General features: G+C 45.7%; 1 protein-coding gene across 2 annotated transcripts in view; it reads left to right on the top strand.

The window, feature by feature from the left end:
* ARHGEF7 (Rho guanine nucleotide exchange factor 7) overlaps positions 1–16,464 on the top strand; it is a 132,175-nt gene that overhangs the window by 20,490 nt on the left and 95,221 nt on the right. For both annotated transcript variants that reach the window (XM_081085158.1, XM_081085159.1), the window contains exon 2: positions 9,540–9,626. In XM_081085158.1, the coding sequence (XP_080941284.1) occupies positions 9,540–9,626 (87 nt within the window). The remainder of the gene's footprint in view (positions 1–9,539; positions 9,627–16,464) is intronic.

The raw sequence follows: 16,464 nt of genomic DNA, 5'->3' as shown, positions 1-16,464 counted from the left end.
CAATTCCTGCTTTAGATATTTTTTAGCACCTTCCCACTAGACCACAAGCCTTCTCCATAGGCTTTCCCACTGATGGACAACAGGAAGATACCACCAACCATTCTGGCATGTGTTCAGCAGGAGGAAATGTAGGTCGAAGGATCAGAAACAACATCACATTGAGCTTAAGGAGAAAGTAAACAGTGGCTCAGAGTTACAAAATGCTGTGCCATAATATATGGGCTCTTTTCAATAGGTCACAAGCATGAGAATGAGAGAGAAAAAAAGGTGATTATTCCTTCTGAGCAGGTGATAACTTCAGGTAAGAAAAATCTCTGACCAAAGGGCCCAATTTGAATTGCCCTATGAATTTGTACTCTTCTGTTTTCTTGTGTCAAGATCCTTCAAAGCATAAGACATGGCTCTGCTTAAGGAATGTTCTGAGACACTGACAGCGGCCCATCCCCTGAACTTCTGCTCCTCTGGTGTACTGAGCACAGCCAGACAGGGCAAGGTGTAGCAGAGACCTCTCACTTGATTAATACACACCCGCCTGTTTTGACCTAACGTTATTGGGAGAACAAAATGTAACCTCAGTGGAGAAGTTTATTCTAGGTTGTCTGATGCATGTTTTATGCTTACATTTAAAGAAAAAATCCATTTTTGGTGATGGTATGAATTTGGATGGTTGCGACCATTTCTGAAGGACTTAAAATGTGGGAACCAAACCTCAGGGGACACATGAGTTAATTTAAGCTGGGCCTCTCCTTGACATTTCACATGTCTTGGATATCTGAATTTAGTTTGGGAACTGGAGATTTTGTACATTCGTATTTCTTATTGCCCTTTATAATTTGGCTAGTTCCATACTGACATTTTATTTTTCCCCAGATGATTGCAGCATCCATGCAAGATTTGGGCTTTGGGATAAGTTGAAGAAAGAAAGCAAAAGAAAAACATATTCTATTAAGGGCTTAAGTTTCTTTCAGTAAACTACTTTTAATCCTAGGCTATGCATTTTGGGGAGATACTTAGCAGCCAAATCCTTGAAATTTCTGCTGGGTGCTTCATTTGTTTCCCATTAGATTTAGAGGAAGGGCTGCACAGTAGACTGCCAAGGGAGCACTATCGACCTCCATTTTTACTCCATTGAACACTACTAACTGTGAGTGAGCACAGAGTACTATGGAAGCGCTCGATCCCTGACCCGCAGAGAGCTGCAGTCTAATTAAAATAAAGCAGTGGCTGCCAGGTAATTAAAAATTAGATGAATCAATATGTGCTAATTAGACTTTTAGAAGATGAGCTCGGGGTTTTAAACAGAGCATTGCATCTTGGCCTGGAGTGATGGAGACTGGCCCCACAAAGACCCCAATACACTGATGTCCCACTTGCTAAGGACTGGGAAGGCACCTTGGGCTGAGGAGAACATTTGATTGGAGTTCTTCTTTGTTGTGTTAATCCTCACCCAAGGATATCTTTTCCATTGATTCTTAGAGAGGGGAAGGGAGTGAGTGAAGGGGAGAGAGGAAAAGAGAGAGAGAGAGAAACACCGATGTGAGAGAGACACATCAATTGGTTGTCTCCCGCACCCCCTGGGGCCGGAATCCAACCCGCAACCCAGATTTGTGCCCCTTGACTGGCAGTTGAACCCAAGAACCTCCAGTGCTAAGGCCGATGCTCTAGCCAGTGAGCAAGACTAGCGAGGGATGGTGCTTCTTTTTTTAAAAAAAGTATTAATCATACTTGCATGTGGTACAAAATTGAAGGAGTACAAAAAATTAAAGAGCAAATTTCCTTCTTCCCCTGTCCTCTCGGCCCCATTTCCTTTCCCTGGAGGCAAGCAACCCCTGTTAAAAGTATCTGACATGTGCTTCCAGAGATATTCCATGCATTTATGAACACCCACATCCATTTTCTTCTTGCCTTTTTTTTTTTCTTTTCTTTTTGTACACAAAAGGTAGCATGTTATATGTATTGTTCCCTATGTTCCTTTCCCCTACTTACTGTAACATATCTATATTTATAAGAGCCCAGTGACTGGAAGGGCAGAATGACCAGAACAACTGGTGGCTATGACGTGCACTGGGACAGCCAACCAGCCTGATCTGGGCCCTGACCGGCCCCCCACCTCACCCCAATCAGGGGCGGGGCTGGCTGGCCAACCACCCGCAGCCCCTTCCCCTGGCCAGCCTGGCCCAATGGACCCCCATTGGGGCAGGTCAGCCACACCTCACCCATGCACGAATTTGTGCACTAGGCCTCTAGTGAATATATAAAACTGCCTCTTCTTAAAAGACTGTGTGGTGGGTGGTGTTCTGTTTTGTGGAGGTACTATAATTGATTTAATCCTTTTCCTAAATTATATGCCATCTTCTCCTGGGACACTGGGTTCTATTTTTAACTGTACCACCAGAAAACTAACTAGGTTTGGGTCCCAGCAGAAAACAGCATGCTAAACAGAGGTGGTTGGGAGAGTTTAGTGAAGAGGCTATTTACGAAGTGTGGGCAGGGATAAGGACAACCTGCAGTGATGTGAAAGTATCCTGGGAAGCCACTGCTTCCCCTAGGCCTGAAGGGAAAGTTGGGGGAAGCAGGTTCCTGGAGCCAGTGAGAGCTTTAGCCACAGAAGGCTCCTGACAGGAGCTGGGGTCTTCAGTCAAGGAATACAGCCAGTGGTGTGTTGGTAAAGGCTTAACAATGGGCTCTGTGGGGAGGGTCCCTGATTTGTAGTGTTTGCTGATTCCTGTGGTGTGAACACCTCCATCATGCCTGATTCCAAGTCCCCAAGGTGCTGTTACTGAACGCAGAGTTGGGGTGGGAAGCGCTTGTGAGAAGCTCCAGTACATCACTGCAGCTCAGCAGGGTGGCTTCCGGCCTGGTTCCTGCTAGGGCCATCGATTGGCTGAATTCCACCAGAAACCAACGCACTGGGGAGGGATTCTGATGCTGCAGTCCTCACAGGTCAGCATTCTGGAGCACAGAGCAGGTTGGTGATGGATCAAGCTGCATAATTTTGGGCAGGTCATCTGTAAAAAAACAAATCTGCCTTGAATGTAGAACCTTTTTACACTGAGGTTCTCTCACTTCTCTGTGATTAGGGAATTCAGTGGCCTAAGTGGGTAGGTCATCTATAATAATAAAAGCATAATATGCTAATTAGACCGGACATCCTTTGGGTTGAAGCTGGGGCTGCGAGGGAAGCCGGGGTCCCGGTGCCAGAGGGGAGCTGGTGCCAGCAGCCGGGGGAAGGAAGGCCCACTCTTGCATGAATATCGTGTATTGGACCTCTAGTTTAGTCATATTTGCTGACTATTTAACAGGAGATGCTGTGGGCCCCTGCACTCTGGGAGTTTATGTCTAACAGGGTAAGGTAAGACATTCACCAGTAGGTCCAGCTACATGGTGGGGGCTGCAGACAGAACCACAGGTATTCAGAGGAGGCAATTCTTTGTAGTTGGAGTGATGAGGCTGTTGTTGGTGGCAGAGACCTGGGGAGACCTTTGTTTTGTAGTTGGGAACTTGTTTTTCCAATGGGGAAAAAACAGAACATTTCTTGAATAGCTGCCTACTTATACTACTAGTTCCTTAAATATGGTCCTGGTACCATCAGCATCTTTGGGACCTTGTCAGAAATCCAAATTCTTAGGTTTCACCCCAAACTTAGAGTTTAAACTCTGTGGCAGGTCCTAATAACCTGTTAGTCCAGGTGATATTGATGCATGTGTCCATTTGAGAAATACTGTTATACTGTATCAGTGGTTCCAAATCGGCTGCAAATCAGCCAGATGGGGAATTTCAAACACACACCGATACACACACACACACACACATGACTTCTGGGCTGTATTTCAGACCTACGCAATCAGAATCTGTGAGAACTAGGGTCCTGGAGAGTTAAGTGTTTCCCAGATAGTATAAGCTGTCTAAGTTTTCTATACTCTTGATCTGAGTTGTGGTAACACTGAACTTGTTACCACGGAGAACTGCCTATTCTCTTTTCTCATGCACTTTCTCTCTCTACACTTAAGACTTTCTAAACACTTTCAGAGTCAGAGGGAAGGCAGCTGCCTTAGATGGCGCTTGGTGTGGACTGAGGGTGGAGCTGGTTGTTCTTGGCGTGGTGTGGGTAGCAGAGAAGAGTAGAGGAAACTGGACAGCTGTGGAGGTCGCTGAAGTCTGACCTTAATATTGCTTCAGAATTCAGTTTTGTAGCAAATTCTTCACATCAGACATACCCTTTATAAAATATTAAGTACAAAAGCCATATTTGAAGGAAAATTACAGTAATTTTGGGACTGCCTCTGCCTGATTAGAGTTCTTGATGGAAAAGCCTAGAGTTTATTAAAAGTGAATAACTAATGCTTGGAATTGCAGCTCAGGGATTTCTACTTCTTAGCTTTCACAGAATTACAGGGGACTCTCATCAAACTGTTAACTGATGATTTTAAAATTTATTTATGATAGATTATATCTGGACTTTGGCTGTGTAACTCAGAAGGCTTCAACGAATCAAGTTACATCATAAAACTCCTTTCATTTCAACATACAGGTTTCCTCTGCTATGGGAAAGTAGAGCATGCCTGTGAAAACTTTGGTCAGCTGTAGTGCATCAAGTGAAGAAGCCATTACCTTAGCACACATCTTGCTAATGGGTGCATAAAATAAATCAGAATAAAGCACAAACGCTCACACAGTTCACAGCTATGGCGGCATGATGCTGAGATATTGAGTAGTTTCCAGGGAAGGAGCTTGGTGTTTCCACTCTTCTCTGGGTGTGAACTGCATCTATAATTCCTTGCTATAAAACAAATGCTAAACGCTATTTTTGTGCTGAGTGAGAGGTTGGATGAGAGATGCAGTATTTGGGGGACATGAAGAGAACTTCTGTGTCAGGGTGGGCATTTTTGAGTTTTTCAATGACAATGGACTGGAACATTATCCAAAATTAACAAAACCCTGAAGGCAAGGTTTTTGCCATGGAGCTAGCATTCGGCTTCTGGGATGAAGCAGTTGTGGAACCAATCCCAGAATATTTCGGACTCCATCCATGCTTTTTTGTTCCACTTCCAATGGACTGGCATTTTCTCCTCTAAGTGCTATTGGGTTTTGTGCTCTGTGTACCATTATTGGTTTGCACTTAAAGTCACTCTTGACATTGGCACGCAATAGCAAGGTTGCCCGGTCTTCACATGATTTAAAGCCAGGGGGTTTGGAAGCCATTTGCATTGCATAGGTTCATTTGCCAACATTCCTGTAGAACAAGCCTGTCCCATCAGCACTGAAACCTGCTCTTCCATATAACCCTTTTCATGTATAATGCTTAACAGATATTTTAAAAAATTCTTCTGCAGCCTCCTGATCTGTAGGACCTGCTTTGCCTGCAAATTTAACATTTTTTCATGTGGTATCTATCACCTTTTGAAACCTGCAAGCCAGCTTGCACTAGCTGAGAAAGGTTTGACATTTTCTTCACTCTGGGTAACATGACTGTAAATTTCTTTGGCCTTTAGCCTCATAACAAAGCTGTCCACTACACTCTTTTTATTGGTTGTCATCTCACGGATCCACAAATTTAGCTGCTTTTCCATCGCTGCATCACACACTTGTTTTTAGCACTTTCTGGAACAGCCTTATGTACTGATCTGCAAATCTCCTCTTTTTATAGATATATTGTTTTGTTGATTCATTAACATTGAATTCATGGCCAATAGTACTATAACTCAGGCCTGAATAAAGCTTATCTAACACATATTTTCTCTGTAAGACACATTACAGACTTCTTGTGCTTAGGAACCCTAGGCAGTGCTTTAATACAACTATTCTTGGGGGCCATTTAAAACAGTGAAATCAGCAAAAATGTGACACTAGTAGATTGTGAAAGGACACTTGCATATATTATGAGCTAAAACAAGATGGTGCAAAGCATGGCCTTGGTTCAGGTTTAGCTGGAGATGTGTGCATAAGGCAATTCAAATTTTTCACTTCTATGTACATGTCCATAATGTCTGAGAAAGTGTGGCAAGTACTGATTTTGGGGTTACGCATACATTTTATCTAGTAGGCAAATTTGCAAATAGAATCAGTGAATGAGGACCAACTGTATTTGTATGGATCTCTTGCAAAAACTGTGTGATCAATAACATTTTCAAACACAAATATAATTTTAGAATACAATTTTGTGGATAAAGTGGGAAGGAAATGAATTAAAGGAGAAAGAAATTAATGTGAAATTTCTGACTTTTAAAGAGCATGTTCATAAATTTTTTCTAGATGGAGGATGGGTATTATATCTTGTATGTAGAGTCATCCTATCTAATAATAGACAAACATGGTAGTTAACCATAACTTCGCTACCCTTCCCATTGGCTAATCAGCGAGATATGCAAATTAACTGCCAACCAAGATGGCGGCCGGCAGCCAAGCAGCTGAAGCGAACAGGAGGCTTGCTGCTCCAGTGATGGAGGAAGCCAAGGTTCCCCGCCTGCCACTGCACTCTAAGAAACAATGTTGTAATTATAGAAGCTAAACAAACCCAGAAACCTGCTTTCAGCCAGCTGGCCTCAGAGCTGGAGCTGCAACAGTGTTTCAATTATAGAAGCCAAACAAACCCAGATACCTGCTTTCAGCAGCCGAGGTCTCAGAGCTGGAGCCGAGCCTCAGAGCTAAAGCTGGCTCTCAGTTCCAGTGACAGCCATAGAAGGTAAATAAATCCCAGAATAAAAAAAAAAGAAAAGAAAAAAAGGAGAGGTTGGGAGCTTCAGTCACCTGCCAGCCTGAAAACGGCCCTCAGCCCCTCACCCAGACTGGCCAGGCACCCCAGTGGGGACCCCCACCCTGCAGGGGGTGTGACCAGCTGCAAACAGCCATCATCCCCTCATCCAGGCTGGCCAGGCACCCAAGCGGGACCCCCACGCTGATCCGGGACACCCTTCAGGGCAAACCAGCCGGCCCCTACTCGTGCACCAGGCCTCTATCCGATATCGTAAAAGAGTACTATGCAAACTGACCCTAACAGCAGGACTGGGAATGACTGGTCACTATGACACACACTGACCACCAGGGGGCAGACGCTCAATGCAGGAGCTGCCCTCTGGTGGTGAGGGCGCTCTCACATGGGAGGAGCTCTGCTCAGCCACAAGCCAGGCTGACGGCTGCCAGTACAGCAGTGGTGGTGGGAGCCTCTCCTGCCTCCTCAGCAGCGCTAAGGATGTCCGACTGCAGTTTAGGCCTGCTCCCTGCTGGCAAGTGGACATCCCCCGAGGGCTGCCCAGCTGCCAAAGGGATGTCTGATTGCCATCTTAGGCCCAATCCCCTCGGGAGCGGGCCTAAGCCAGCAGGTGGTCATCCCCTGAGGAATCCCAAACTGTGAGAGGGCATAGGCTGGGCTGAGGGACCCCCTCCCCGCCGAGTGCACAAATTTTTGTGCACTGGGCCTCTAGTCCTATATAATAAAAGCCTAATATGCAAATCGACTGAACAGCGGAACAAATGATTGCTATGACACTCACTGACCACCAGGGGGCAGACGCTCAATGCAGGAGCTGCCCCCTGGTGGTCAATGCACTCCCACAGGGGGAGTGCCGCTCAGCCAGAAGCCGGCTCATGGCTGGTGAGCGCAGTGGTAGTGGCGGGAGCCTCTCCTGCTTGTGCTGTAGGCAGGTAGTAAGGAGCCAGGGGTCCTGAACTGCGAGAGGTATGTCTGACATCCCCGAGGGGTCCCAGACTGTGAGAGGGCGCGGGCCCGGCTGAGGGACCTCCCCTCCCTCCTCCAGTGCATGGAATCTCGTGCACCAGACCTCTAGTATGTATATAAAGAATGCCTAACAGTTTAGTTTTAAAATGTTATCAGGATGTCAGAAGTTAATACTTTGCAACTATTTAACATTATGAAGATTTTAGATGTTAACTACACATTTGGAACATAGATTTTCAAAACTTTTTTAGGAAGGAGCAAAAAGAACTAGGAGGGAACTTTGGTTTTGATGTTCTTCTCTGCCGTCTACAAAAACAAAACAAATCTGTTCAAATTGGGAGGGAAATACGTTGGCACTTTCTTTGAAGAATTTTTAAATTATAGGAGCAGAAAAGTCACATTTCCTCCCTCTTTACACCTCTCAACATGCTGATTATGTTTTGATTTCTAATTGTAAAAGACCTGAGCACTTTCAAATGAAACCACAGTATTCCTTAGAGAGACCTGATGTAATGTCCTAATTTCCCCCTAGAGGACAGTACAAAAAGGCCTCGAATATCCTCAAAAATGCTAGAAATCTGGATGATGACTTGGTGTAACTGCCAAAACTTAAAGTCCTCATATACAGTTCAGAACAACACAACAAAAAGCGCTTCTGATGTCTCCGGCTTTTCCCTCGATTTTCTGTGTAACTGGTACTGTGCCTGGTTTCCCTCCTGTCTCTGGCCCTGGGAGGCTGTCCATGATTATTTACGTGTGTGAGCCGTGGCCCTCACAGGTCTACCTGGGACCAAGCACCCGGCAGTCTGCGGAGCCCTCCTCCGCTTCACCTGTGGTGGAGGCTGCACTGGCCACAGTTTCTCTCCAGCTGACTTACTCGCTGACTTGTAATCGGCATTTTCGTTAATCATTCATGAAGCACATGGTCTGTATTTGGGGAAACGTTGCACTGTAATTCCAACGTGCATAATTTATGTTGCTAATTACTTTAAACTATCGTATTAAAATGCTAACTCCACCCTCCCCCGAGCCCAAGGTGGGGAAGAACTGAAGAAACACTGGGCTCTTTACAGCCCCTTTGGGGTTGCTCAAGCCACCGAGGCCGAGCTCACCCGCGTTCCTCTGGACGGGGCAGCCTGTCCAAGGGGGCCGTGTCTGAAGTGGCGCACCAGGTGCCGGGAGGAGGAGGAGGGCGCGGTGGGCCGGGCCAGGTGGGCCGGGCCAGGTGGGCCGAGTCGGAGGATGAGGACCAGGTGCTGGGAGGAGGAGGAGGAAGGCGCGGTGGGCCGGGCCAGGTGGGCCGAGTCGGAGGATGAGGAGGAGGGCGCGGTGGGCCGGGCCAGGTGGGCCGAGTCGGAGGATGAGGACCAGGTGCCGGGAGGAGGAGGAGGAAGGCGCGGTGGGCTGGGCCAGGTGGGCCGAGTCGGAGGATGAGGACCAGGTGCCGGGAGGAGGAGGAGGAAGGCGCGGTGGGCTGGGCCAGGTGGGCCGAGTCGGAGGATGAGGACCAGATAGCGAGAAGAGCAGGCCTCGCGTGGGGCCAGGTGGGCGGCCGAATGAGGACCGGAAGAGGGCGCGCGGGGGGCCGCCCGGGGCGCGGTCTGAGCACGTCACTTCCGGCGCCGGGTCCAGTTCCTGGTGAGGGAAGGGGCCTGAGATTGGTGCAGCCCGGAGGAAGGAAAGGGGGTGAGGAGAGGCAGCGCCTGGCCGGGCGAGCGGCGGGGGCGGCCGGGGGCGCTCTGGGCCGCCGGGTTCTCCCGCCCGGATCCGCCCGCCGGGGCCGCCGCGGGTTGGCCCGGGGGCGCGGGCGCGGCCCCCCGCGGAGCTGCGCGTCTGTGCTGAGCGGCTGTGCTCTGTGTTGCAGGTCTACCCGGAGCCGCGCAGCGAGAGCGAGTGTCTGAGCAACATCCGCGAGTTTCTGCGAGGCTGCGGGGCCTCCCTGCGCCTGGAGGTGAGCGGTGGGGCGCGGGCGTCGGCGGGGCGCGGGGACCCCGGGGGCCGGCGAGGGGCGCGCCCGGGCGTGAACGCAGCCCCAGGGCGGGGAGGAGCCGCCGTACCGAGCTCCGAAGTTGGCCCTCTGTACAGTGAGGGAAAATGGTTCCAGCAGCTTGGGGTGCAGGCGACACATTTTCGACAGCTGCCTGTTACGGGGCGACCTGGTTGCTTGGCGCTTGCCTCCGCTGGACCTGCTGTTAGGGCGCCGAGGGCGACCCGCCGCCAGGCCTGGGTCCGCGCGTCCGAGTCCCCGGGAGGGGATGAGGCAAAGCCGGGCGCTAGTAAAACGGGTCCTAGTCCTCGTCCAGCCGCACTCCTCAAGGCGTTCCTTTTCTCCCGGGAATTAGGCGGGCTTCACTCCAACAGCCGATGTTTCGGTCAGAGACACGCTGGCCGACCCATGTCTTGGGGAGGACGCTGGGCGGTGTGTCTCCGCCGAGTGGCCTCAGGTTTTGTCCCTACGCTACATGCAGCCTTTCAGGGATGCTCCCTGGAGACTTCTCTCTCTCTCTCACCTTATTTTAACATGCGATTCGTCTTCATCTTGGGATAGTGCTTTAGACCCAGAAACCCAGCTGGGCATTTACTTCGGAATTGCAGACCGACGCGGCCGCAGTTAGATCTGTGCTGAGCTCCTGTGCTCCTGTGCTGTGCCGCTCGCGGCCTCTGGTTCCTTATGGGAGGACGGAGTGGGAGCCTGAGCTCCCGGCTAACGGTGCACGGGAGCGTCTCACAGAACCTGTTATGTAAGGTGGATCCACAGAGGGTTTCTGTCCAGTCTCTCATTGTAGGTTTCTTGGGGGAAAAGCTAGAAGTCATTCACTCTGTGAGGGAAGGTTATAAGGAGAGCTTATCTGTTGTTTGAAATTCGATGCGTAGGCATTCATAGAGATGGGAATACTGTTTTTATGAATGATTGTAAGCCGAGATGCTTTGTTGTTGGGAGTATTTGATGTCTGCGAGGAAACCTTGTACCGACAGGGGAGAAGGCTTAGTGGAGATTCCCAAAGGGCCGTTTCCTCTGCTGGATGGGCTTTGGCATTTTATCACATTTTATCCTAGTGGGCTGTGATAATAAGCTTTGCTTGTAGCAGTTTTTGCTTTTTCGTAGCCTCTGTTGTGGAACTGTGTTATCCTCTTCAAACTAACGCGTTTTGTTTATAGTACATTTGAAACCCAGTTTGCACATGAAGATTATAATCAGACAACTTCAGTGTAAGACTTTTAAAGCATTGTTTTAAAAGAAGTTACGTGTTAAAAAAACCCTCATCCTTAGTTTTCCAAAGGTTGCTGTTGAAATGTCATGTAACGATTTTTTAAAAATGTTTAATTGAGAGTTTATTTAAAGATGTATTAGAAAAGTCTGTTCACTAACTTATCCCAAGCATCTAGAACAGTGCTTGGCACATAGTAGACCTTCAGTAAATATTTGTAATTGATTGATGAGCTTGAAGTTCAGTTGATAGCAATTTTTTTTTTAGGTAAAGGGAAATTATGACTTACTTTGTGCTGTTTTTTAAAGAGTAAATATCTCTTTCATTAAACTTAAAATATAGGCACATTTATTAGCATTCTATCAAGGGTCAGTTGCAAGCCACACTTAAAATTCCTAATTACATTACAGATAATAAAAATAAAACAGCACATCAAAAACCTCCTAAATGGTTTGTCACTCTGATTTTTATGAAGTTACCCTGAAAAAGGAGTTTGTAGGGACCCCACTTGGGCTTCCAGGCTTGTTCTCATCTGGGGTGTGAAGGAGCGGGCCTGTTCCCTAGAAGATGGCCTTGCACTGAGACCACAGTGCAGCAGTTTCCCAGTGACTTTATTTTATTTTCCTTCACATCTTCCTTATTTATTCCCCCTCCCCATGACCATTTATACCCCCATAAACTCTTCTGCCGCCACCCTCCCTCAACATCTGATTGCTTGAATTGTAGATTAGTTTTTGTATAGTTACAGATGTCAAGGTGCTTTGTTCCAGGGGTTTGTTTGGACTTATTTGTAGCAGACTGTCTGTATTTGGTAGATGTATTTGCTTGTTTGCCACCATTTTAAACTATCCCAAGAATTTTAAAGGAAAAGAGGAACTGAATATCATGGTTACTTTATCAGTTATTTCAGTTGAATACACAGCGTAATTAGCTGTAGAAAATTCCCCAACAAGTTGTTCTTATTATCAAAGGAGTTTTAATTTTAAAGGAATATTGTACAGTTTGTGTTTGTTGTTAGAATAGAGCAGAAAATAGAGAAATGTAAGAAAAAAAATTGTGTACTGCCACATCTAAAGATAACCAGTGTTAAAATTACTGTATATATTTTCAGTCTTCCCCCCCTTTACACAAATGTAAAAAGACTTAAAAAATATCCATGACATCATTGTATACATAATGTTTTGTAATGTGCTTTAATTTAACATAGTGTGACTGTCTTCTCATGTTAAATATTTGTCTGCTTACTTTTAAAAGGATGCTTCATAGTTCCTAGTGGAAATTCTCATTTTTGGATGTAGAGGTTATTTCTGAGTTTTCATTACTGTAAACATTGGACTGTGCAGTGGACATTTCTGTACAGAATCCTTTATCATTATCTTTTAAGGAGACATTTCCTGATAGGGCACTGCTAGGCCAAAGGTAGGGGCTTTTAAAAGGTTTTTGAACACTACACTGCCAAATGTCTGCAGACATTTTTATTGCTTTGCCTTTGCCCAGTTAGCAGGATATAAGAGCACTCCTTTCCAGTCCTGTGACGACCTGTCCCTGTCGTGTTTTCTCTTTCACCCAGGAAGATGGAAGACATTTTGGCTTTTCTTCCTTGTATTGTTGACCGTGCCTGTATACCTAGGTTCATGGTAAACTAAGGCAAATGTGAGGCACTCATAATTTCTTGCATTGGATGTTTGAAAGAGGATGTGAGAGAGAAGGTGCTAGAATAGAAAATAAAAGTTGAAAACCTCAGACGTTTGCAGTTACCTTCCAGCTTTCTCACGAGTAGCCTCTAGCTTTGTGCTGGCCAGAGGCGTTCTGTGGCTGGTCTGTGTAAGTGGGAACTCTGGCTGGAAGCGCCCCGGAGACTGCAAAGGGGCTGGTTTCCCTCTGTGTGTGCATGATGTCCTTTTCACTTTCTCTCTTTAAGTTGAGGGGGCGTGAAAAGATGTTCGGGTGGGCTCTGCAGTATTGTAATCAGCTGGGCTGATTTAGTGAGTTAGGGTGAGGTTTTGGGAAAGGAATTGCCTTACACATTCCTAAACACTTACCTTCCCTGTGTACTTCTGAAGGACAAACTCTTTTATTTATGATACTTCTTTGCCCTAATGCTCACTTCTTTTCCAGATTTTTAGCCAAGGTTATGATTGAGATTTCATCCAAAAGAATATTTTAAAATACTATTAAAATAACATAGTCCTGGCCAGTGTGGATCAGTGGTTAGAGAGGCAGCCCACACACCAAAGGGTCCCAGCTTCGATTCCCAGTCAAGGGCATGTACCTGGATTACAGGTTCGATCCCCAGTCCTGATTGGGGTACGTGTGGGAGGTATGATGTGTCTCTTTCACATCAGTGTATCTCTCCCCCCCCCCCCCAACTCCTCTCCATTCCCTCTGTCTCTCCCCCTCCCTCTGTCCCTTCCACTCTTTCTAAAAATCAATGGAAAAAATATCCTTGGGTGAGGATTAAGAAAAAATAAAGGAAATAATTAACACATGCTTATATGGAAAATTAAAACTTGTTGATGCAGGCTTAAGAATTAATTAAAAAATGTTTTTATTGATTTTAGAGAGAGGAAGGAAGGGGGGGAGAGAGAAACATCAATGAGAGAGAAAACTCTTTTGGCTGCCTCATGCACATCCCCTACTGGTTGGGGTACGTGTGGGAGGAATGATGTGTCTCTTTCACATCGATGTTTCTCTCCCTCATCCCCCCCCCCCCAAAAAAAAAAAACTCCTCTCCATTCCCTCTGTCTCTCCCCCTCCCTCTGTCCCTTCCACTCTTTCTAAAAAATCAATGGAAAAAATATCCTTGGGTGAGGATTAAGAAACCTACTGGGGATGGAGCCTGCAACCTGGGCATGTGCTTTGATCTGGAATTGAACCCTCTACCTCTCAGTGCATGGGAAGACACTCAATCAACTGAGCCACACTGGCCAGGGCAAAGAATTTGAATAAAGACAAAAGTATATCTATAGTCTTTTCCCTAGGGATGGGATGCCCCACCCAAGTGTTACCTTCATTTTAGATTTAGACAGATAGTTAAACTGTGTACTGTAGCTTTGCATTGAAGGTGTTTTAGGCCACACAGCAGTCTTCTTAGCTAGTCATCTTCTGTATCACTGACTCAGTGGTAAGCTGGAAATGGTAGGTAATGACATAGTATTTATTGGTGGGCTTATTGAATAAACTTTGAAGTCAGTTTATTTATGCCTTTACCAGAAATTGCCTTTCAAAAAAATTGAAATGTTTTGTAATTAAAAGGTCACTTGAGAGGTGAAACGGGTATTATCTGAACATTTTGTAGGTACTTAAAAGCAAAGAAAGCCAAATTCTACTCAGGTACTGTAATTCTATTTTCATTTTTCCTGGCAAAAAGTGTCAAAGTTGACTCTGTCTTATATTTTATTTAGTTCTTATCAAACTGTCTTGTGGGGTGAGCATTTGGTTACCTCTTTGTCTTGGCTGCTTTCCCAGTGTGGATAATTAGACCTTTCTCTCTATTTCAGATATTTGGGTGCCTCGTCTAGATCATCACTACCCAATAGAAATATAGTGCAAACTACATTTGTAATTAAAAAATTTCCATTAACACATTTAAAAAGTAAAAAGAAATATGAAGTTAATTTTAATAATGCATTCTTATTAATCCACTGTATTCATAATGATGTTCTTTCAATGTGTAGTTAATATAAAAATAGTAATGAGCTTGTTAAATCTTTAAAATCTTGTGTATATTTGTCACACTCACAGCATACCTCAGCTATGGATTAGCAACATTTCAAGTGCTCAACAGCTCACGTGGCAAGTGGCCTCCCATTGGACAGTGCAAGTGCAAGTCTAGATCATTGAAGAGGCTGGAGAAATAGTCATCTTCAAAATTAAATGGGAGTAACATTTGCTGAGTACAAATTATGGGCTAGACATTTCATATATACTATTTTATTTAACCCCCCCGAATACCCTGCAAAGAAGATGTTGCTTTCCCCATTTTGCAGTTGAGATCAATATATTAGTTGGTTAAGAGGTCCCACATCATCAGCCAGCATGTGAGTGTGTCAGGATTTGAACTTGGATCCAGTGGCTCTTCCAAGTATGCTGACACCTGGACTGGAGGTAGTTGAACTGTTTAATGATTATAAGGGAGTACTGTTAGCCTGACTCCTAGCAAGGACCCTAGGCAAGTTGTCGGGAGAATTCAGCTGATGGCAGGGCTGGCCTTGTGGATGTGTGATCTTTGTAGTCAATCACACAGGGCCCTGCACTTGGTTTAATGCTCTGCTATCCCTATCTGCAATTCTTAAGACTTATTCAATGGGAACTCTGCATTTTCTGTTTGTGCTGGGCCATGCAAATTGTGTAGTTGGTTCAGCCTAGTGGCATTATTCTTAGAGGTGTATAATAGATAACAAGAATAAATAGCATTTTCTGAGTGCTTATGTCCTGGACCCTGTTCTAAATGTGTATTAAACTCAATTTTTAAGCATCTCTATGAGGTTGTGTCATTATTATCCCTATATTATGACTAGAAAACTAAGGCATTGGTAAGTAGGGCATCTGCCAAAGGTCCAGAATATCCCACAGTCTCCACTCCTGAACAGTGAAGACCCTGAGAAACTTCCTGCAGTGACACAGGAATTTGAGTAAGTGGGAAATAGGTGTAAAAAGGGAAAAGTGAAGGCAGCTCACATATTTTAAGTTCCTATTATCTGTTGTATTAATAAGGCTAAAGTCCAGGCAGGCTGAGTAAACCTAATAAATTGTGTTCCTGATCCCAAGCAAGAGGAGGTGGAGGAGCAAGAATAAGACCTGGTAAATTATTATCTCAGGTCACATCCATGCTTGCTGTGAGAGTGCTTCCTCTGCTAGGAAGTCAAGATATCTTTTGTGCAGCTTCCCAGGCAGCCACCATCCCACCTGCCTGTCAGTAATAATGACAGGAGGTAATATAGACTCAAGAGTTTTGTTTTTTAAAGTAGGGGTGAGGAACATCTGGCCCTGCTGAGGCAACCGCAGGTGGGACTTGAAATTTAATAAATCTCGGAGCTTTTTTCATAGCAACATAATTTTTAAATTGACAATTTTGTATGTCTCGTGAATGATATTATAAATATCCAAATGGGTCTTGGCAGAAAAAAGGTTCCCCACCCGTGTGAAAAGGATCCTTTTGAGAAAGCCATCCTCTGGTGTTGGGATGAAAAGCAGGTGGGAAGTGGGGCCAGTGTGCATTTCCCAGTGGGAGAACCTCAGGGTGAAAGGGAAGGGGACTTAGCTAGAGCTGAGCATCAGGCCAGAGAGCTAACATTTCTGCAAAGCCAGGATTGTAGTATTCAGTGAAACTTCTACCTCCTTCACTAGCTACCGGTTTAATAACAGGGCCTCACCCATGATTCTAATTTTCCTGTAAGAAGCCCTTGTTGTGGGACTCAGATACTTCAGGGCTGCCCGCTGGGCCGCCTCTATGCAAGCCTTTTCAATGCAGCTGGTTAGGCTCACTTACTAGTAAGAGTTGTATAACTCGAATCTCAACTAGTCATTCAGCAAGTACTGGTGTTATTTAACACATGCAATAAAATAGGCTGTTTTGCC

Source organism: Myotis nattereri (genome assembly GCF_964212035.1).
Source record: "Myotis nattereri genome assembly, chromosome: 2".
Classification (NCBI taxonomy): domain Eukaryota; kingdom Metazoa; phylum Chordata; class Mammalia; order Chiroptera; family Vespertilionidae; genus Myotis; species Myotis nattereri.
This window is presented reverse-complemented; position numbering and strand designations above follow the sequence as displayed.